The sequence below is a fragment of the Lathyrus oleraceus genome, chromosome 4 (genome assembly GCF_024323335.1).
Source record: "Lathyrus oleraceus cultivar Zhongwan6 chromosome 4, CAAS_Psat_ZW6_1.0, whole genome shotgun sequence".
NCBI lineage: Eukaryota > Viridiplantae > Streptophyta > Magnoliopsida > Fabales > Fabaceae > Lathyrus > Lathyrus oleraceus.
The window spans coordinates 113,629,091-113,653,063 of NC_066582.1; the positions used below are offsets into that span (position 1 = coordinate 113,629,091).

The 23,973-nt window shown below is 35.5% G+C and overlaps 1 protein-coding gene across 1 annotated transcript; it reads left to right on the forward strand.

Annotated features, from left to right (window-relative positions):
• Positions 1-6,852: 6,852 nt before the first annotated feature.
• LOC127136272 (uncharacterized) lies at positions 6,853-7,329 on the forward strand. Its single transcript, XM_051062855.1, has one exon. It carries the CDS (start codon positions 6,853-6,855, stop codon positions 7,327-7,329), a length of 477 nt encoding a protein of 158 aa, XP_050918812.1.
• Positions 7,330-23,973: the final 16,644 nt, after the last annotated feature.

Sequence of the window (23,973 nt, forward strand, 5' to 3'; positions counted from 1 at the left end):
CACTCCAAGAGCTACCTTCCACTTACTTCAAGAATGCTACTCTTGAGTATCTACATGATGCCCATGTAAAGGTAACATTCAAATAAAAGGGGTGAGAATTCATTTCAATAATAAATGGTATAGAAAGAAGAATAGAGTACAACATCTACACGATCATGCACAACAATATATCACATTCTCACATCCAAATCATAATCAACATCATACACGGTAACATCTTAATTATCATCAACATTATACAAAACCACATTTCAATTATCATTAACATCATATTCAACAACATCTCATCCAACAACACATCAACAACAACCAATAAAAATGCAACACTTATGCAATGTACTCAACATAATCATTGACAACAACATATCGTAATTCTCACACCCAAATCATCATCAACATCATACACAACAACATCTCAATTATCATCAACATCATACACAACCAATATAAATGCAACACTTATGCAATGGACTCAACACCGACTCGACATGCATGTGGTACCAAATATGAACACTCAGGTTCATTTCACTTCATGATCTCCACCATAGGATCTATTCCCTCTTAGAACCAGAGCACACCAAATTCGCAACCATTACCATAGGTAACGCTTCACTAATACCCCATAATAGGAATTAGCTACTCACACCCGATCCATCACCATAGGGTCGAGGCTCACCAAATAAATAGAAATGAAGTTCCAACAACATGGATGCATGACTCCTAACATACAATAATGACAATACCATTAACACATACACATCGGTCCACTCTTGATCATATATGTCAATATCAACACCAAATCACCAACATAATTTCATCATGTTCATATCGTCATCAGAAAAACACCAACACAACAACATCAACACAATCATCTTAATAACATCATTATAACAACACTAACATACCAGTATTATTGTCACACAACAATTATTCATGTTTAATCAATCATTTATCATTGTTATATATTCATCGCTCATCAATTACTACATCATACCGATTAAAATAATGATAAATCAATAAATGACATCAAAACAACTTCATACAACAACTAATAGTATCCAATAACCAACCAAAACATGGAAAATCGAAAATTGCAACTTTCGCATAAACTACTTCCATATAACAACTAAGGCATCTACACCAATAATGCATTACCAATTAATTAAATGTTAAATACTTCATAATCATCCTCTTAAGGTATCACCATGAGATATTACTACGTATTAGCTTTCCAATGTTTCGAACTACATGTCAAATGGAGTTATAGAGCTCAAGTTACGTCATTTTTAATTTCCCATTTTTTTCACGTAACAGTAGTAACCAGTTACGCTCGAACCCGTAACCAGTTAGGAGCTCGAAAATAACCTATAAACTTATTTTTCAAGTGGTAACCGGTTACACTCAGTTTGGTAGTAGGTTACAGGTTCGAAGAACAACCTAGAAACTTATTTTTCGATGTTAGAGACCATCTAGACCTCCAATTTCAATTTCGTAAAAAGTTTGGTCTCAAAATTCGAAACCCAACACTTATCCAATGATTAAAGCATCAAATTTATAATTTACCACATATTGGGATCAATTAAATCATATAATTCATAACTTTATCAATTCCATAAACCTTCGAAACTTTCAACAATGGTGAAAGTATCCCAACATTCAAAATAGAAAATACAGCCACACATAGTGTATGAAAATCATCAATAATTATAATATATAACATCAAGATATCATAAAAACTCAGAATTTATTAAAATCCCAAATGCCCTATTGGAGTTTAAGGACTCTTCTACCCTACCTTTCATGCATATACCCTCATTATTGAAGCAACTTCCCACCCTTACCCGATTTCTAGCAAAAGCCCTTGATCTTCTTCTTCAACCTCAAACTTTTGCTCTTCCTCTTTGCCTCTTTTGCTCCAATATCTTGTACTGACAAAACCTCCATAAAGCCCTAACTTCTCTCCCAACTTTTGAAATATATAGTAATCTCCTTACTTTTGCTTAATTATTATTTTTGCCCAATTTAACTCTAGTTTCCATCTTCTTACCACAAACTCTCCTCAAATCCCACAACTGGCTCAGACTCCTATTCTCTCCAACTTCCTATTTTATTAATAATAATAAATAAAGTTCTAATTATTATAATCATTTTCTAACTTACTCTATCGTCTCACCACACCCAACTATTTCTATCACACCCCAACAACACATGTTCAAATAATTTATTTTAAATCCTACCAACACCTAATAATTAAATAAAACACCGAAAATCATCATCAATCACCAATAAATCAAAATAAAACAATTAATCAAATTAGGGTGTTACAACTCTCTCCCACTTAAAGAATTTTCGCCCTCGAAAATTTCCTAAAGTGAATAGATTCAAATACGAATCCCTCATCTGTTTCTTCAAGATCCCAAGTTACGTTCCACCGGCTGGTTCTCCCCACTCTACCTTCACTAAGTCAATCAGATATGTTATTCCTTCTATGTTGTGCAAAATCTAGTAAGGACCGATGAAACACAGAGTGAGCTTTCGAGACTTCAAGGCTCGACCAACACTGGTTACCGGGGTAACTCTAAAAATCATGTGACTTCCACCTAGATCTTAAGTGCTTTCCTCCTTTTGGATCATCTTGATCTTCTCAGTCGTTTGCTGAACCACCCCAGGTTTGAGCATAAAACTCTCGCTTGACTCATACCTGTAGTGGTAAATTCATGACCATCAAGCTATGGATAAACTTGACGTTGGTTAAACTAGAGTCGCTATCGCGCTTTTATTATTTCCAAAGGAAAAGGGAAAAGTACAAACAAAACCCAAAGATAAGAAGTTTTCAAATCAAAACTAATAAAATGTCAGAGATTACAAGTAAGGGGATTGATTACACAGAGGGAAGGTATTAGCATCCAAAGTGTCCTAGGTACTCCTAGGGAGCCCTTTTTTGTGCGCATATGTTTTTGGTTTAAATGATGTTTGATAAAATATTGAGTGAGGGATGAGAAAAAGAATTCATTAATTATATTTGTGTTTGACAAGACCTTCGGTCTTATGCCTATGTAACAACATAAAAATGAGGGATCAAAACCCCGTAGTTCGTGGTAAAAATTTCAAAGAAGTCGATGAATTGATTTTAACAAAAGTTTAACAAAGGCACAAAAGGCCAAACATTTGAATAGGGTTGTTACCTATTTTTGTCTTTTTTAAATTAATGTCAATATGGTTAAGTTTATTCACAAGTTTGATTAAGGAAAAGTTTGAAAATTCAATGGCATGAGGCCAAAGTTTCTAATCATTAAAACATGTCTAAGTTTGAAATCACAAACAAAGAAGGTTTTTGAAAAGAGGGAGAAATTTTTGAAATTGAAGAAGTGGGAGGAGATGAAGGGACTATTCTAGACAAAAAAGTAAAAGTTAAGAGTTGAAAATATCTAACTAATGGGATGCAACCCAATAGACAAAAATGTCATATAGAAACCCATTTCCTTTGGACTTTGGCAAGCAACAAGCAATAAGCAATATCCAAGTGATCGGTCACCATTTTCACTATGTTTTCATTGCTTATCCGTCAAGAAACCAAGGATTGTGGGACACTGTGTACGCATTATGGTACCTTTAAAGTTAATTTTCATTTCCATAAGTTATTTAAGCATTTCTATTAATTGTCAGTTTTATTTTATATTTTCGCGATTTTATGCGTTGGTTGTCTGTGTTTATGTCCTCCAGGTCCAGGTAGAAGATCCGAGGGATTCAATGAGAGACGGTGAGTAGTTCCAGCAATCGAGGAAAGAAAAATTCTCAACACAGGAGGCCTGACACGGCCACCCTTGTCACCTGAAACGGACCATGTCAGAAAGAAGATAACTCAACCCCAAGAAGGACCAAGACAGTGGCCTGACACGGCCGCCCATGTCAGTTGACGCGGCCTGTGTTAGATCACCTATGGCGTGTCAGTGCACCTGGGGCATGTCAGGCAAGGCAGAGAGCTGACACAGGCCATGTCAGCCCAGGCGCACATTTTTCTAATTTTCGGGCTTTTCATCGGGCTTGAGCTGAAGGGACGTTTTGGAGATTTCCACCTCCTTCCAAGGGATTTTTACTATATTAGGAGAGTTTCTACAAGAGGAAATATCATCTTGGAACGAGGCGAACACAGAATTGTCAGACGATCGAGAATTACAGAGATCAAGGAATTCAGAGAGAGGAAGATTTTCATGAGCGGAAGCGATTGAAGATCCAAGTCATCCAATTACTTTTAATGTGTATTTTTTATCTTGATTTTTTTTTGAACAATATGAATAGCTAAACCCACCAATGCTAGGAGGGTGTCCCTGATTTAGATCTGTAATGACTTTGAGTTTATGATTGCATTTATAATATTGTTTTTACGGTAATCTTTTGATGTGTTTAATACTTTCTCTTTCGGACCAATCGAGATTTTTATATGGTTATCAATTAGGCTGAACCTCCATTGATAAGGTTTTCATAAGATTACTCTGCAGTAGATATCACCTAGGATTAAGGATACCCTATATGAATCAGAGCATTCTTGATATAACAAGGCTTAACTTCACCATAATTGCCTATGGACATAGGAATTAGGGTAGAACGATTAAAGGTTTTCTCACAAAGGACTTGGGATAAAATACCCTTGAGAACTGATAGTAATTGATATTTATTGATGCAATAGTGACTCAAAGTTGTTACAGGGACAAATTATACACCTTTCCTGACATTGTCCCTCTTCCCTTGAAAACCTTTAGTTTACATTATTATTTTCCTTTGCCTTTATTTTTATAATTTTGAATTTAAAAACCCCAACATGAGTTTTTGTTTAATTGAATGATGATTTGAACTCAATATTAACTTGTAGTCCTTGAGATCGACATTCGGGGAATTTCCCCTTTATTACTATAACAGGCAAAATAGTACACTTGTTATTTTTTCGATCAAGTTTTTGGCGCCGTTGTCGGGAACTGACAAAATATAGAGTTTAATTTTAAGTTCAATTAAAATTTTGTTGCTCTGCAATAAAATAATTTTTCTGTCATTTATATAATTTAATTTACTAATTTGTGTATGCGAGGAGAACCCTCAGCTAAATTTCTTTTTGACGCAGAAATCAAGAGAACCCTTCACCGAAGACGCAAAAATGCAAGATTAAATTCCAAAGAAGAAGTTCCCTTTGATGACTAAGATTCCGAAAAAGAAACTATGGCTGAAAATCCTCTGATTCCACCTCCTGAAAGACTCCTAGGTGACTATAGAGGTGCAAACACGTCGGGTGGTAGACTGACCATTGTCAACCAACCGGTGAATGTGACAAATTTTCAACTGCATCCTAGCACAATCAATCAACTAGAAATAAAACCTTTCACTGGAAAGGTTAATGAAGATATCAACAAGCACTTACAGAGATTTGTGACCATGAGTACTACTTTGAAAATTGATGGTCATACTGATGAAGCAAAAAAGTTAATAATGTTCCCGTTCACTTTAGCTGAAGATGCGGAAGAGTGGTTCTACTCTCTCCCATCCGGCAGTATCACATCATGGGGGGGGATGGAAACTGCGTTCTTAAATGAGTATTTTCCAGCATCAGTATTCCTGAGAAAAAGGTATGAAATCCTGAACTTCAAACAGAAGGATGGTGAGTCTTTGGGAGATGCCTACAAAAGATTTAAAAGGGTCTTAGTAGCTTGTCCAACTCATAATATGGATCAAACTGAACAGATGCAAATGTTTGTTAACGGGCTAAAAATAAAGATAAAACAGTTGATTGATACAGCAGTCAGTGGCTCAATAAATTTCTCAACAGCCACCGATATTAAAAGGATTATTGAAGCGATAACTGTCAATGAGCATCTGGAATTATACGACAGGTGTACAAACAAGCCTGAAGGAGACATTGATCTGAAATTGGAAGCTAATAAAATCCGTGTGGAAGACATTGTCGCTGTCGAAGTGGAAAAGAAATTAAAGGTTATGAATATAAGTACTCAACAAATAGCTCAAGTTCAACCGACTCAAGCCATCACTTGTGAAATCTGTAATGGACCTTACCACACGGTATATTGCTTTGCAACTCCTAAACAAATTGAAGAGATAAAGTTATTAAAGTAGAAAAACCCATACTCCAATAATTACATCCCAGGTTGGAAGAGTTATTCTAACTTCTCCTGGAAAGATCAGAGAGGGAATGCTCCACAACAGGGTCAAGGACAATATCAGACCCAGTATCAACAACATCAGCAACATCTAGCACCTAAAAAGGTAGACTGAGATATTTCCATTGAAAAATTAGTCGCTCACAATATTCAGTTCTATGAGGAGACTAGAAATAATCAAAATAACATCACTACCTAAATAAAAAATCTCGAAGTCCAGATGGGTCAGATAGCACAACAGTTAGCTTCAAATTCTCAAGCTCCATGTACCTTGCCAAGTGGTATAGTGACAAATCTGCGTGAGCATAGTAATGTTAACGATGTAGTGACCAGAAATGGTAAGTCAATTGAAGAACCAGAAGAAAACAGTGCGGAGGAAGATGGGTTGTTAGAGGTCGATTTAGAAATAAAAGAAACCAAGAACCAATAGGAAGAAGTAGTGATAATGCCTGTAAGGGAGAAAGAAAAAGTTCCTAAACCGATCATCAAACTCCCTTACCCTCCGAGACAAAAGAAGAAAGATCAACATGGAAAAAAAATTGAGAAGTTTTTGGAAATGTTTAAGAAACTTGAAATAAACATTCCATTTTCTTAAGCTCTAGAACAAATGTCAATATATGCCAAATTCATGAAAGACATCATCTCCAAAAAGCGCTCCACAAATATAGACCCGATTATCCTAACTGAAATGTGTAGTGCCATTCTCCAAGGTATGAAAATTCCTGTGAAAAAGAAAGATAGGGGGTCGGTTACTATTCCTTGCACTATTGGTGATAGAAAACTCAAGAAGGCTCTGATTTATTTGGGAGCTAGTGTGAGTTTGATGTCATTGTCCATCTACAAAAAATTGGGCCTTGGCACCGTTCAAGACACTAGGATGACGTTTCAGTTTGTCGATCGCTCAGTTAGGCGACCCTATGGAATCATGGAAGATGTTCTGGTAAAGATAGACAAGTTTATATTTCTTGTTCACTTTATCATTCTTGAGATGCCTGAATATAAGGAGATACCTCTCATATTGGGTAGACCATTTTTAGAGACAGGACAGTGTATGATAGACATAGAGGAAGGAAAAATGACTCTCAAAGTCTATGACGAAGAATTGAAAATTGATGTCGAAACACTATGCAATACAAAGATGATGTTGACACTAGCCACACCGTAGAGGTAATAGATCAAGTGATAACTCAAGAAATTGAAAAGAAAATGCCTCAGTCACCGTTAGAACGTGTTTTGAGCTTATCAATTTTTGAAAGTGATGAAGATGAGAGAGAGTCAGAAGTGCTAGCTATATGGAGGAATAACCTCAATGGATTAGATCTAAACCACACCGGTGGGAAGATTTAAGACCACCTCCACCATCATAAGATACTCAAGAGCCCCAAAAGGGGGCAGATCTGAAACAATTACTGGCAAATATGAAATATGTGTTTCTTGATGCTGAAAAGAAGTGCCCAGCTATTATCAATGCCAGTTTAAAAAGTGTCCAAGAATTAGAACTCATTCAAGTACTCAAAAAATACAAGAGTGTGATTGGATGGGCGATTGAGGATTTGAAAGGTATTAGCCCGACAGTTTGCATGCACAAGATCTTGATGGAAGATGATCACAAGCTAGTAGTTCAACCACAATGAAGACTTAATTTAGCCATGAAATAAGTGGTCCGCAAAGAGGTAGTAAAATTGTTGGATGCGGGGCTAATTTACCCCATATCTGAAAGCTCATGGGTTAGTCCAGTACACGTGGTACCCAAAAAGGGGGAACTATTGTGATAAAAAACGAGAAGAATGAGTTAATCCCAACCAAAGTTATTACAGGTTGGAGAGTATGCATTGATTACCAGAGGCTGAATACTGCAACAAGAAAATACCACTTCCCTTTACCATTCATTGATCAAATGTTGGAAAGGTTAGTCGGTCATGATTACTATTGTTTCCTTGATGGATACTCGGGGAACAATCAAATTGATGTGGCTCCTGAGATCAAGAGAAGACCGGCTTCACATGCCCCTATGGTATTTTCGCATACAAAGAATGCCATTTGGGTTGTGCAACGCGCCTGCCACATTTCAGAGGTGTATGACATCGATATTCGCAGACATGCTTGAAAAGCATATGGAAGTATTTCTGGATGGCTTTTCTGTTTTCGGTTCTTCTTTTGATAAATGTCTGACAAACTTGTCCCTTGTGCTAGAAATATGCCAGCAAACAAATTTGATCCTAAATTGGGAGAAGTGTCATTTTATGGTACGTGAAGGGATCGTGTTGGGACACAAAATTTCCAACCGAGGCATAGAAGTTGACAAAGCAAAAGTGGAGGTAATAGTTAATTTTCCACCACTGGTGAATGAAAAAGGCATCAGAAGCTTCTTGGGACATGCGGGTTTTTATCGCAGGTTCATAAGAGACTTTTCTAAAATCGCCAAACCTTTAACAAGCTTACTTGTGAAAGACACACCTTTTCTTTTTGACAAAAAATGTAGCAAAGCTTTTTAGGCCCTGAAGAAGGAATTGGTGTCTGCTCCTATAGTAATTGCTCCGGATTAGTCTCTCCCTTTTGAGATCATGTGTGATGCAAGTGATAGTGCAGTGGGGGCAATACTAGGACAACGTAGGGCGAAGCTCTTTCATGTAATTTACTATGCAAGCCACGTGTTGAATCCCGTCCAAATGAATTATGCAACCACTAAAAAAGAATTGCTCGCGGTTGTTTATGCGTTTGATAAATTTAGTTCTTACTTGTTAGGCTCAAAGGTAAGTGTTTATACTGACCATGCAGCTTTAAAATATCTTTTTACTAAACAGGAATCTAAACCAAGGTTATTGTGATGGATTCTACTTCTGCAAGAGTTTGATCTGGAAATCAGAGACAAAAAGGGTAGTGAAAATATTGTTGCTGATCACTTATCTCGGATGTCTACGATCAAAGAAATGGAGGAGAAACACCCAATCAAAGATGAGTTCGCCAATGAACGTATCCTAGCTGTTACTGGTGTTCCTTGGTTCGCCGATTATGCAAATTATTTTTTAGGTGGACTAATACCTGATGATTTTGATTCTAACAAAAAGAAAAAGTTTTTGCATGATTGCAGGTTTTATGTGTGGGATGATTTGTTCTTGTACAAAAAAGGAATAAATTGGTTGGTTCGAAGATGTCTCCCAGAGGAAGAACAAAGGGACATCCTCAGAGCTTGTCATGACTCAGAATATGGATGACACTCTAGTGGGGATAGAACAACAGCAAAAGTTCTCCAGTCTGGGTTGTACTGGTTGACGTTGTTCAAAGACGCCCAAGGTATAGTAAAAGAATGCGACAAATGTCAGAGGACGAGTAACATTTCAAAGAGAAATCAGATGCCTCAAAATGCCATGTTGGAGGTAGAACTATTCGATGTATGAGGAATAGACTTTATGGGACCCTTTCCACCATCATCTGGAAAGCATTATATTATGGTTGTTGTTGACTATGTGTCAAAATGGGTGAAAGTCGTGGCATTGCTTACAAATGATGCTAAAGTGGTGGTCAACTTCCTAAAAAACTACATTTTCTCTAGGTTTGGGGTACCGAGAGCACTCATCAGTGACGAAGGTACTCACTTTCTGAACAAGTTAATGGAGAATTTATTAAGGAAATACAATGTCAAGCATAAAATTGCCACACTGTATCATCCTCGGACAAGTGGACAGGTTGAAGTATCGAATCGGCAGATAAAGCAGATTCTAGAAAAGATTGTCAGTGCTTCGCGAAAGGATTGGTCGATCAAGTTGGAGGATGCACTGTGGGCATATAGAATTATTCACCTCGCTTTTCATCATCACCGAGGTGATAGTTAAAAGGAGAAGATAAAAAATTCCAGTTTTATAATAAAACCGAGATGTTTAATAATCATATTTTACTATAAAAACACTACTTAAACAAATTTACCCTAAGACTAACTTATATGTAGCAGCCCCAAAGAAATGCAATATTCACCACCGTCCATTTGATCATGAGTTGTTATTATAAATCTCTTGGATGGATTGCAAGTGCAGAAAATAAAAATTCTCATTGGGAAACAGATCTCTAGCATCTTGCATGGGACCTGGACATGGAAATAAAAAATTTCATTGAAAAATAGATTTTACAATGTATTCTTAATATTATGTGTAAACAATGTAATTTAAAAAAACAGCTTATTCACCTCAGTTTTCTTCGTGACCGAGGGGATAGTTAAGCATTTTTTTATTATATTCAACGCCCTTAAACAATCTTTATTGTCTATTTAATGTTTATCAACGCTCAAGAATCTTCCATTAGTGATATGCGTGAAACCTAAGGAACATCCATTATAAAAACATATTGAATATTGAAAATCTAACCTATATGGAACATGAAGCGCTTGAAATATAAAGACGTTTGGAAAAGTTCTCTAAGATCGATTGCAATAGTAGAAAATTACTTGGGTTTAAGGTTTGTTTTCTTAAATATTCATTTGAGCATAGAATCATATATTTGAATATTGATTTTATTTATCTAACCCTTATTTTATTTTGCTTCAGAATTAAATGCATGTGAAGCCTTGGAGAATATGTTTGCACCAACATTTGATCTTCACTCACCTAGGGAATTTGATTTTTATCTAGATCTATAGGGAATTTGATTTTTATTTTAATATTCTGGGTAAACAATGTAATATTCTGGGTAAAGAATGTAATATTATGGATAAAGTTAATGTCATTGTTAAAAAAAAGGAAAAATCTTATCCCTCGATTTTATTTGTAAATCGAAAGGTAAGATAAACTAATTTTGAAAATAATAAAAATGCAGTTGCTAAGGATCAAACACATGTCCATATAACTTTACCTCTCGATTTTATTTCCGCTGAAGTGATAAGTGACGAGTTTTCACGTCGACATTCGTTATCTCGTTTCTTTAACCGAAATACTATGGATTTTGCATCCAAGGTAAAAAAACGTTTTTTTTGTAGTAGTGTTATATTTTACATATGCTCTTTCATTAAGAAAGAAGTATTGAACTAAGGAACCAACCATCAATTTTAGTATCAAAGAGGTCATGCCCTCATAAACTTAATGATCCACCGCAAACTCTGGGAGTTAGTACTTTAGTGGCTCCTACCAATGATTAGAGTAATGATCAGACTGATCCTCCTAAACAAGTGATGATAATGACCATGTTCTTTATTTGAAGGTTCGTGATATAAGGATACATGACATTGTGTATTAGGTTTTTTAACAACTTGTTGACATTGTTAAACTCGTGATTCAGAATAAAATTCAACAAGTCATTGAGTTAAAGGTCAGACAAGACGAATTTATGTGACAATTTTATCACTTCCATCATTCAAGGAATCTAGAAAAACCAAAATTAAAAATCATTCTTAAAGGTGAAGGTATTACTCCAAAGGATGAAAATATTTGAATTATCCTAAGTATTCATGACAAAGATCTAAGTGTGAAATGTAGAAAGATATTGTATTTATCAAAGAATTTTAGGGATATATTATTACTCAAGATGATATTGAAGATGATACAAATAGAGGTTTTATCTTAGATACTCATATAGAAGGTAGAAAAGTAGAAAAGTAAAATTACAAATCTCGAAACCAAGAAATAATACATTTTGAGAAGAAAAAAAGGTGATTCCAAATCTCTTTCTAAATGAAAGTAATTTATTTAAATGAAAGTAATTTATTGGAATGCCAAATAACTAGGAAATCATGATTATATACTTTTTCTCCAAAAGTTGTATTTTACATAGTTTAGATTTTATTTTCTTATCAGAACATATGGTTAGACATGAAAATAGAACCCGAACATCTGGGTATCCAGTTAAGTCCACCCTAAGTTTGACGGGAAAATTCGCTTTGATTAGGTTTAGGGTTTGCTTTTAACCTTTCCCTAATTATAAGATATTGGAACAAGTTGGGTAATGAGGAAATTAGTACCCACCTCGAGTCCCCTCAATTTATGTCGAACTGTATTTTATTATTTAGTTGTGAAAATTTGGAATATTAGTTATATGATCAATGCTTTGGTATTTTGATTTGTATTTTACTATTTAAAATGTACGCTTATATTTTTTAAAGATTGTTTTACTTTATTATTTATACTGTAATTTGTCGTTGTGAAAAATGATTATCTATTAAAAAAATTGATTCTACTATAAGGATATGAGTGGAGCAGAAATATCCGAACCCAACTTGAACCTATTTAAAACGGGTTTAAGATTCAATTCTCCATCACAACCTAAAATCGAGCCAAAAAATGAAGACTTATCAAAAATTCGAGTTTAGGTACGAAGAAGATAAAAATATACTCTATCTACCTGATTATCATGCTTACTTATGATTCTTTTTGATAGAACGCATCTCTCTTTTTATGTTAGGCTTAAATTAAAAGTTGTAAGTATTAACACTAAAGAGTAATATTTTCGATATTGTGTCTTTTCTATTAAAATTTATAATATATGAGTCATAAAAATTGAAGTCAAATTTCTCAAAAATTATTTATTTATAGCTAGATTTATAGTACAATGATGAATGATATTTCAACAATTAAGTGTATGTTTGGTTAAATTTTTGGAAGAGTCAAAATCAATTTTAAAGGTATAAAATTGATTCTAGAATAATTTTAAAGTGTTTGGTTGTTTTAAAGTATAATTGATTCAGCTTCCAGAAGTAAAAATTCTCAAAAATTATTTATTTATAGCTAGATTTATAGTATAATGATGAATTGATTTTACATTGAAATTAATGGTTCAACTCAATTTTTTATTAATTTATCCAAACATTCAACTCAAAATCAATTTCACAGTTTTAATTCACTCAAAATCAATTTATTTTACGATAGAACCGAACATACACATCAAATATCTGTTATAACATATAGTATAATTCCCTACGCGAGTGTGTCGTTATGTAGTGAAGAAAATTGATTTTAAGTGAATTGATTATGTAAAATTGATGCGATCCGAAAGTCAATTAAAGATAAAGTGATTTATATTTGAATAAATTTTTGCAAAAGTAAATTGAATAATAAATTTTAGTGTAAAAATCACATTTAAACTCAAAAAGTATAAATTTTAACTTTAAATAGAATCAATTATGAAAAGATAATCATTTATACTCGATAGTAACCAAACGTGAAATTGAACATATATTATATCATTATTATTATTTTCCTTTTGAAGAAATAGAAACAAATAATAAAAAAATATACAGATATACAAATACATATAAAATGTTGGATCTTCTGTTGAAATAACTTTACTCTAGTACAATTTAAGAATATCTATGATTTTTCAAATTTTTTATAAAATAACCATCTTTTTCAAAAAAAAAACCATAATAATCATATTTTACAAAAATACAAAACTAACCATGTTTGAAACAAAAAAAAATCGCTAACAAGAGAAGTATTCAGACTCAATGGCGCATGTATACATCTGTTGTACACAGGCGCCAGTATCCATGGCGCATGCTTATAGAATATGCCACTGCATGTGGCACATGCATGCATCCTATAGGAGCATGCGCCACATGTAGTGGATACTATCGCATCCGCGAAAAACAACCGGCGGGAAAAACAAACAAACAGAGCCGCCACCGTGCGTTATTTATCCCAAAAGAGGGAAAGGAAACGCTCGAAGTAAACCTGGAGATTACAGGGTACGGGAGTCGGTTACGCAAGGGGAAGGTATTAGCACCCCTCACGTCCGTCGTACTCGACGGGATCCACGCTCAAAAGAAAAGAATAAGGTTGCTAGATAACTGCTCAAAAGAATGCACACACACTGGAATAAACAGGCGGGAGAGGATGGAGGAAGAGGACTCGGCAGGATATCGCATCCTAGGCCTACGTAGTTTATCAGACACAAACATCAGAGTCGATGTAGTTCGGGGAAAAGGGAAACGGGCTCGCTAGGATATCGCATCCTATGCCTACGTATCTCATCGGGAATGAGAATCAGAGCTACCGTAGTTCGGCTAACGCACGCCAAACAAAACCAACACAGGAAACCGACTGCCAATCGCTGGACTTACGTCAGACTCCACACAAACAGGAAAACATGGAAACCGGATGCCAATCGCTGGACTTACATCAGACTCCGAACCAACAAACACACACAGGAAACCAACTGCCAATCGCCGAACTTATGTCAGACTCCAACAAACAAACAAGACACAGGGAACTGACTGCCAATCGCTGGACTTATGTCAGACTCCAACACACACAAAGGGGTTGAAAAAGAAAAAGGGCGCCCAGAGAGATCAGCTCATCTCCTGCCTACTTACCTCATCTGGTATGAGGATCAGGGCGACGTAGTTCCCCTAAACAGGGAAAGAACTTCTAGCCTAACCAGATACAAAGGGAGACACAAACTACTAGGGAGACTACGAATCGAGCCTAGAAGTTGTCATGCATACGATCCCTATGTTAAGGTTTCTAACTAACTTGCACAGGAAGCAAGTTATCCTAAACAGCACAGGCAAATACATACAAGCACAAAAAATAAGCACACACACTATATGCAAACAATTGGGCTCATACAAGGCTAGGCTTTAGTCAAGGGGTCATGTCAACCTCAACAAACAAGCCACTGGAATAGGGGTGTGATTAGCTCTTAACCCTAACATTGAGAGTTAGGGTGAAGCAGATGAAATGGGAAGTGAGGGTAAGACCTCACAGCTCTTATCCCTGGCCTGGGAGAGCTTCAGACAAATGAAAGTGTGGGAGTTCAGAATATAGGAACTCTTCTCCACAGATGACTGACACAACAGGATCTTGGGTTAATATTCAAAGTGCATCAACACAATGGTGTGAGCAGGATGAATGACTCAACTGAATAGCAGGGGATGGATTGCACATCCCTTGTATCTGCCAATGCCTCTTCACTTAGGAGGTCTTTGATATGTACAGGGCACAAAATAAACAAACACAAGCATTGCCTCTTAAGGAGGGCTTCAGACAGGTGCCTGCCCACATAACAGGACAGGTCTTCCAGACTACATGAAGTCAAAGGAGTTATACCTCAATGGTAAGCAAACCACAAGCTAGCAAAGCAAGTTCAAAAGAACTCAAAGCAACTTAGGTACCTCTTGAAGTGCAGAACTGGATTTGGCTTGATTCAAGGCTTGTGATAGCTCCAATGTTCCTCTATGATACTTGTATAGATGATTGAAGGAGAAAATGAAGCTCAAATACACTTGAATTCAACAGAATTTGGAATCACCATGGATGCTTCAAGCTTCGAATATGCTTCAATATGGCACGGTTTCCTTTGATTTCACGTCCAATCTTGCTCAACAATACTTCATAATCATGAATCAACCAACAGAAAGTGTTCTTGTATGAAGAAATTGGAAGAAAATTTTGAGAGAAAGTTTTTGAGAATTTTGGATCTAGATCTGAAAAATGGTTGTTAATGACCAAAACAGTTATGATTATCTATATATATCACATGCTAATGATGTTTTAATCCTGTTTTAAGCTTAATGCCAATGAGATTAATCCATTATGAAGTGTTTGCACTAATTGGTATTTTCACCTCCCATGCATGAGGAGCACGTGAACAGTACCAATTCCTGGCCCAAATCCACTTAAAAACATCCCATGCAAGCTCTAGGAATGGTTTGGTATGCTCATGATCAATCAAAATGATGTTATGCAATTTTCTTCCAAAATCTTCATGAGTGAACCAATGATCATGCACTGATATTTCATGCCATATAATGATATGCTTGGAAATTACATGTTATGAGGATCAAAATGCAAAAAGAACCACTCATTTTGGAGCTTTGGTTCAAAAGTTATGTCCATTTGAATTTCCAAACACACTTTGCCATGATTTGACCATATCTCCTCAACCACACATGAGAAATTCATGATCTTGGACTTTTTGGAAATGGTAGAGAAAGATCTTCAACTTTCATGTTGGACAAAATTTCATTTGAAGCTTTCTTGATGATGTAATCTTGAGTTGAAGTTGGTCTAAAATCTTTCCATTTTTGGAAAGTTCAAATTACAGGTCACCTGCTATTTTTGGAAAGTCTTGATCTGACTTCAAATTCTTCAATGTTGATGTTTGAAATGTCAAATGAGACTTGTTTGAACATGAATGAATCATCTCTAACCACTTCCCACCTCCAAATCCAAAGTTGACTTTGCAGTTGACTTGGTCATGCACTGTGGACTTTGAGCCTTCAACACTTGCTGAAATAACTCCCAAAATGAAACCCTAGCTTATACAAGCTCAATAAAATCATATGATGATATCCATCTCAATAAAGACCTCATCTCCTTGAAAAACCCTGACTGGTAGAATGCAACTGATTAGGGTTGACCAGAGGTCAAAACCCTAATCTCAAGGAATCTGATCAGAAATAATGAACCATGATGATGATGAGGTACCATCTCAACCAAGATAATACCCAACCTCCTTGAGGAACCAAGAAACCCTAATTGAAGCACAAACCTCAGATGATTAGTGATCAATTCATGAGACCCTCAGGCTTGCATCTCTTAACCTCTCTATCTTCTGAGAAAGACTTAGGAGGATGACCTGCTTATTCTCTCATGATATGCAATATGCAAATGCCTAATGCCCTAAACAATGAAATGCAATATACTAAGCTAGTCCCAAGAGAGGAGGGCAAATTTTGAGGTGTTACAGATACTATGTAGATTAGGATTTTCTATATATATTGCATCTCCTTCCCATCATTTTTACCCATCTTCTAAGTCTTTCATTCAAATTTTCTTTAAAATATCGTCTTATATGCCACCTTATATACACAAGAGAAATGTTGATTTGATTTATTCGGCAGTAAAGTCTTCGATGAAGATATGACTCTGGAACACATAGATGTTTTAGCATCTTCAGAGGAGCTTGATCTGTTGGTTAGATGGAGACATTATAGACGGTGAAAAGATCAGAAGATTTCAAAGGCTTGATACGATGTACAACGATAATAGAGAAATCTGTTTATCGGACTCAGTTAAAACTTATAGGGATTGTCGTATTATGATGCATATCTCTGAGTAAATTATCCTGATGATTGTAATCACATAGATATGTTATTTAGTTGTTGTATTTGTTTGTCTTGTTGTTTTGTTGTTGTTTAATTATTGTTTAGTTGTTGTTTAAATTGTTGTAACTGAATTTTGTGATATTTATGAAATGAATGTTATTTTAAATACCAAATAAAATGTTCACATATAAAATTATGATGTGGTGCTTGCTCCAACATTGGGACAGTTTATACGATTGTGTCCGGGATGACGATATGAACTACATAATCTCACAATTTTGTTTGCCATATCCATTTTGATTCGAATATGTGTGCTGTTATGACAACTCTTTTATTTCTTCGCATATTTTTATTATGCCAAACTATCTCTCCTTGATATGCAGGCCAATAATCCTCCTTTTCTACCACCATAAAGCTATTGTTGTACATATTTTATAGGTTTATGATATTTTGTAAACGAAGGATAGTAAGTTGGAAGGGTCATGTCGAGCCTTTGAACATGTCGCTATGACATAGGAGCAAGGCATACAGAAGGCTTGGAACTTTCCGTAATCCCACCAGCCTTTATCTAGTTCTACTCGATAGTATCCCCTAGGTCTCCCCCCATTGTGGTCCATTGACTCATCTACATTGAACCAACCTTTACGATGGTCAAACATTGTGACCATATGTGTGTTAGCTTTGGAAACTTCATCCTTAAGGAATTTCATTGAAATTCCGTTGAATAGCTGCCCCAATTGTAACACCGAACCCTATTTTGATCATTTGGTCTCAAACAGTGACCCTAACCTAAAATAGGTTGCTCTAACCAAAGCGGTTATCAGTAGGTTTCTGATGTCTTTGAAGACAGAGTTCATTGATTCCATGAGATTTGTTCTCATGTGGCCCATCGTTGACCATTGTCAAATGCCCTGGTTCACTTCTCCAATAAAATATTATCGTCATATTAGTGCAACTGACGATATAATCAACAGAGATTTCCATGTGATACATTTTAATAGCTCTCACACAGTCTTCTTTTGTGCGAAACTTGTCTTCCACTTTTACAGATCCTTCTGTCTGCATATACAAATTATAAAATATATATGAGGATGGTTCATCTGCATCCAACTTTAAGTTTTTCATGTGTTGAGGTAGACAATACACATGACCTGAAGGTAATGGCTCTTGCTCATGGTCGATAGTGTCATCATTCACCATATGATCAACCAATATCTCATCTTATTCTTCTTCCTCGTCAACAACATCAACTTTGGCTTGTTCATCGTCGTCAGTTTCGCAAAAAACTTGTGACGAATTAACGATCTAAGACAATTGATTTTGTTATACTAAAATGTATAACTCAATATCGTTGAACCCATAATTTTCATGACTGAGAAATATATTTTGAACATATTCATCATTTCAAACCTTTAGCGGAAAAAACTTGACTTGCTTGTTGGCAAAAAAACTAGATTTTTATAGATATTAGTGCCACCAGAACACACTACAACCTATTTTCTATTCTCTCTTTTAAATGTGAAAATTTTGATCATCTATTTATTGTAAACCGAGTAACTTTGGTATTACAAAAATTAAAACCGGATAAGTCAAATTCAAATGTCTTACCACTGATGTGAGTATTGATCATGTATTATGATGAAGAAGCCATTTTTGTGAAATGCAATGTACTTTAGTGTACTGGTTATGATAATGCAGTGCAATGTGAGTTGGTTCTGAAATGAAGGAGCATACACTTAAATAGGATTCAGATAGGATTACAAAAAATAACCCATGCGCCATTGAGTATGGTGCATGAACTATTTTCTTCACCTATGCGTCGTATGCAATGGCTTATCATGCATGCCACCCTGAGTCTAGTTCCATAGCCTACCATCCTGTCACGTAGATTTGCATGCATGAGCCTAGGAGTAACCACTTTGATTGCCACTTTGCTCCCCTTCGCAACAAAGTAAGTTTATCTTATTTTTTCCACTTGCTTACTTTATACTACAATTAACGGTAAATAATTTATTTTCACTCTTTTCAATTTAGGTGGTCTGCTCTGGGGATTAACTATAAAAAATGTCCCAAACACACTATAATAGTCTATCAAAATCTTGTAGACAACCTTGGACCAGACAATGTATTATTACTAAATAACTCATTAAAATCTAAATTTAGTTTTAATATTACCAATTTACAAATCTTCTAATCATGTATTTTCCCATACATTTTATCTGGAGGTCGTATTTGGGTCTCGACCATGAGGTTAACTCTGAGGATGATGCAGTTTGGATAACAAAAACACAAATCATCAGGTTCACTACTATGTCAAATTGCAGTTCGGCATGCAACAACAAATCCCAGACCCTCCGACGTGTTTGGGACAATGGCATAAACTAAGAGTCGATGTCCAATGGATTTATTCTGATTAAAGAGAGTTTGTTAGGGAGATGTGTCGTCAATGGAATAGTCGATATCGACACAACTTAAACAAACCTATCATACAATATGCTATACCAACTCAAAATTATTTGAATTGGTAGGTCGGTTACAACGACACAGTTTATGTCTGACCCAATGTATTTGATTGACCCACGCCAACGAGCTTCGTCATCATACGTCCAACAATAATCCCCTGCCCAACAACCTACCACACACCATTACCAAACCTAACAACAATATCAACTCACTCAAACTCAAAGACCAACCTCACAACATTACCATATCAGATACACTTAATCATCAATTGAATATGATTACGAACCCACAAACACCCAATCCTGCAACCAATTCATGTCACACATCCAAACACAAAACCAAGAGCATGATCCATACTACCAACAACCATATGCCGCCGCCACATCTTACTATAGCCCCGATGCTGCATAAGATTTAACCCCTTCCCACCATAGCCCCGATGATGCATATGATTTCACTCATTCCCACCATAGCCCTTAACCAATGTACACCCAAACATCACACCACCAAAACATCACATCGCCAAAGCACTCAACCACCACAAGAATCATTGCTTCGTTTTCAAAACAAAATCAACCAACCTCAATCAGCTCGTCAATAAGTAACCCAACCAACACAACCAAACTACGACAACATGAGCACTGAACTTAATTACGGCAACGCGGGCTGTTGGGAAGATATGATTGAAGATTTGCTAGATGACACTAATATCCCAGAAACCTCGCACCAACCACCTTTGTCTCATGCGAATATTAGGAGACCTCAAACACCTCAGGGAAATCGTGGAAGACCTCGAAGGCAAGTGAATGCGCTGGGGTGTAGAACCGATGAACGTTACGATCGAGCGGACCATTAAATTTTTATTCAATCGTTGTGTAATTCTATCAGATGGAATAATATTATAATTTAATTTTAAAAAAAATATTTTATTCAATAATATTATTTTGTTTTAAAAAATAATAATAATTACAAGACAAAACAATAGTCATTCTCTGTGGCGCATGCTCCTAGAGGATGCATGCATGCGCCACATGCAGTGGTATGTCCTATATGCATGCATGCATTATTGGATCTGTCTACTCCTCTTGCCAACGGTTTTGTTTTTATTTGAAACATGATTAGTTTGATATTTATTTTTTTTAAATATAATTATTTTGAAGAAAAAAAAATATGATTATTTATTATATAAAAAATTGATTTTTCAATGCATTTGAAATTCTAAAATTTAAAAGTACCGGAAAATAGTATTTTTTAAAAAGTAATATGGTAGTGGTACATAGTATTTGTACTAGGTTTTCCAACCGTTACAGAATATCATATCATAAAAATAAGAATATAGGTGGGTGCAACCGATGATCCAACTAACTTGTTTTAGGTCTACTTCAAAATTGAAATCCACATTACTAACAAGTAGGTAGAGAGAATGGGAGGTAGAGAAATTTATATAAATATATTATTCCAAGACGTAGAAATAGAGTAATAATGGAAATTGAAAAGTCTATTTTCGATGTAGAAACCATATCTTTTTAACACTGCATGGCATGACTTTCCAGTTAGAGCAACAGTTTAGTCAAGTGAAAAGGGGCATAAAAAAAAGCCAAGAATTCATGTTGCATTATATGATTACATGATTGCGTTGGATCCGATTAGTTGAACATACCTAATTTTCGATCCATTTGAGATGCTTGATTTATTCATATTTTTTATGAAATCAAATCAAGATTTTAAATCTATATCATCTAATATATTTGTCTCGTTCCATTCAATTCTTTTCAAACATAAACATCAACAATTTTTCTTTTATAAATTTTAACCTTTAAAAATACAAAGGCTGGTAGACAGACCAAAATTTTAGATTTGTATTCTTAATTATATTTGCTCCACCTTATCTTTTAAGGCTTTTTACGTTGTGGATCTAAATGGAGGAGAATGTGCTCATTTGCAATCTCTAATAGCTCACATTTTGATAAAAGTTGATAGCTTCTTTCTCAATTTTGTTTTGGGGGTGTTGTTATTTGATAAGGAAGCATTTTTTTGGAATATTGTTATTTAATTATTTAAGTATATTCAAAATACACGATCAGATTCTACAAACCAATTTCTTTTACTAAGATAATTATGTTTTCTTAATTTGTTTACATTCTTTTAGATGAGGATACTCTATAATTCTCACGTTAATGTTAAAGCTCACACCGAGCTCCAATCACACATTGTATTAATTGTTGTCTATAGTTTATGACCGATAGAACACTTATTTTATGAGATCAGTTGTGTTTCGGTAAATCCACTCTTTTTTATGAGAGATTTTTAGGTGATTTATTCTGATCACCACCGTATCACTGTTTTTTTTTCTATGGCACTGCCGCGACTAGCGTCGCCGCTCTTCACGTTCTTTTGGCGAGATACCTATATCGTCGGAATTGCCTCTTTCAAATCGATGAGTCCTCAAAATCTCACCGCTGCCTGATTTTCCATGCACCCTTACATGTCACTTCTCCTTTCGCGCGTGGACCTCACACGTCACTTATCCAGCAATGCGTGACAATGCATTCGGCAGCCCCTCCCATCGTGTTTCCATCGTCGGCGTCGTCATCATGCCCTCTTTCTAGATTTGTATTCAATTTTTCGTTTTCAACAATGTAAGCTCCTTTGAGACTGTTGTCATAGCACGATATTCAAGTTCAGCACTAGATAGTACAACTGTATTTTGTTTCTTGCTTCTCCATGAGATCATATTACCTCCAATCATAACACAATATCTGGACGTATATCTCATATCTAACGGTGGCTCGACTCAATAATAACAAATGATTTTAGCATCACTTGTATCTTCATATAATAGTCTTCGTCCTGGTGCATTCTTTATATATTTAAGAATTTGAATGACTGCATCCTAGACTATCACAAAGAGCGTTCAGAAACTAACTCACACTGGTTATCATAAATGTAATATTCGGTCTGGTGACTGAAAGATAGTTGAGTCTTCCCATAAGTCATCGATATCTTCCTGGTCTTTCAGCGGCTTCCCCTGACTCGGAAGAAGCTTGATGTTAGGATCCATAAGAGTATTAACAAGATGATAATCAAGCATATCAATTTCACTACGAATATCTAAGGTATACTTGCACTAGTTTATTGCAATGTCAGATGAGGACTGGGCAACTTCAATACCTAAGAAGTATCAAAGTGGACCCAAATCTTTTGTCTGAAAGGTTTTGAAAATATGAGTTTTGAGTCACTGGATACCCTCAGTATCGTCTCTAGTGATAACAATGTCATCAGCATAGACCACAAGAAAGATGCGTTGACACGTAGAGGAATGAAGGAAGAAAATAGAGTGGTCTGCTTCACATCTAGTCATACCGAACTATATCAAGGTAGAGCTGAAGCGACCAAACTAAGCACGTGGAGGTTGTTTTAGCCCATAAAGAAAACGACGAAGCCGACAAACAAGTTTAGAATTGCCAAGAATAGTAAAACCTAGAGGTTGATCCAAATAAACTTCCAATTCTCTATGTAAAAAGGCATTTTCAATATCCAACTGATGAAGCGACCAATGATGAATAACAACCATTGCAAGAAAGAGACAAACTGAATTAATCTTAACTACTGGAGAAAAAGTATCACCATAATCAAGACCAAATATCTGTGTATATCCTTTGGCTACCAAACAAGCTTTGAAACGATTGATCTGACCATCTAGCCTCACTATCACTGTATAAACCCATCGACATCCCACTGTAATTTTGTTTGGAGGTAAAGTAACAATGTCCCAAGTGTTATTTAACTGTAATTTGATCTTGAAGGAACAATGAAAGCATTCGGTTGATAAGGTGACAAGCTGTGAGAAGAGCATCACCCCAAAAATGAGAAGGGAAATTATGGTGAAGTAAAAGAGTATGTGCAGTTTTAACTAAATAGTGATTCTTCCGTTTAACGATATCATTTTGTTGTGGTGTGTGAACACGTGATGATTGATGAATAATCCATAGTGATATTAAAAAAAGATTGAAATTGGTATGGCATATATTCACGAGCATTATCAATGCATAAAATTTTAATGGAAGTGTCAAACTGCTTTTTAATTTCGACATAAAATTCTTGGAATATATGGAAGACATTTGAACGGGTTTTCATAAAAATAACCAAGTACATCGTGAAAAATCATCGATGAAGGTTATAAAGTAATAATATCCTAAAGTTTACTTGACACGACTAGAACCCCAAATATCATAATAAACTAAAAAAAGGTGATGCAACACACTTATTTACTCGTTGATAATAGGTGTGATGGGTATGTTTGCCTAATTGACATGA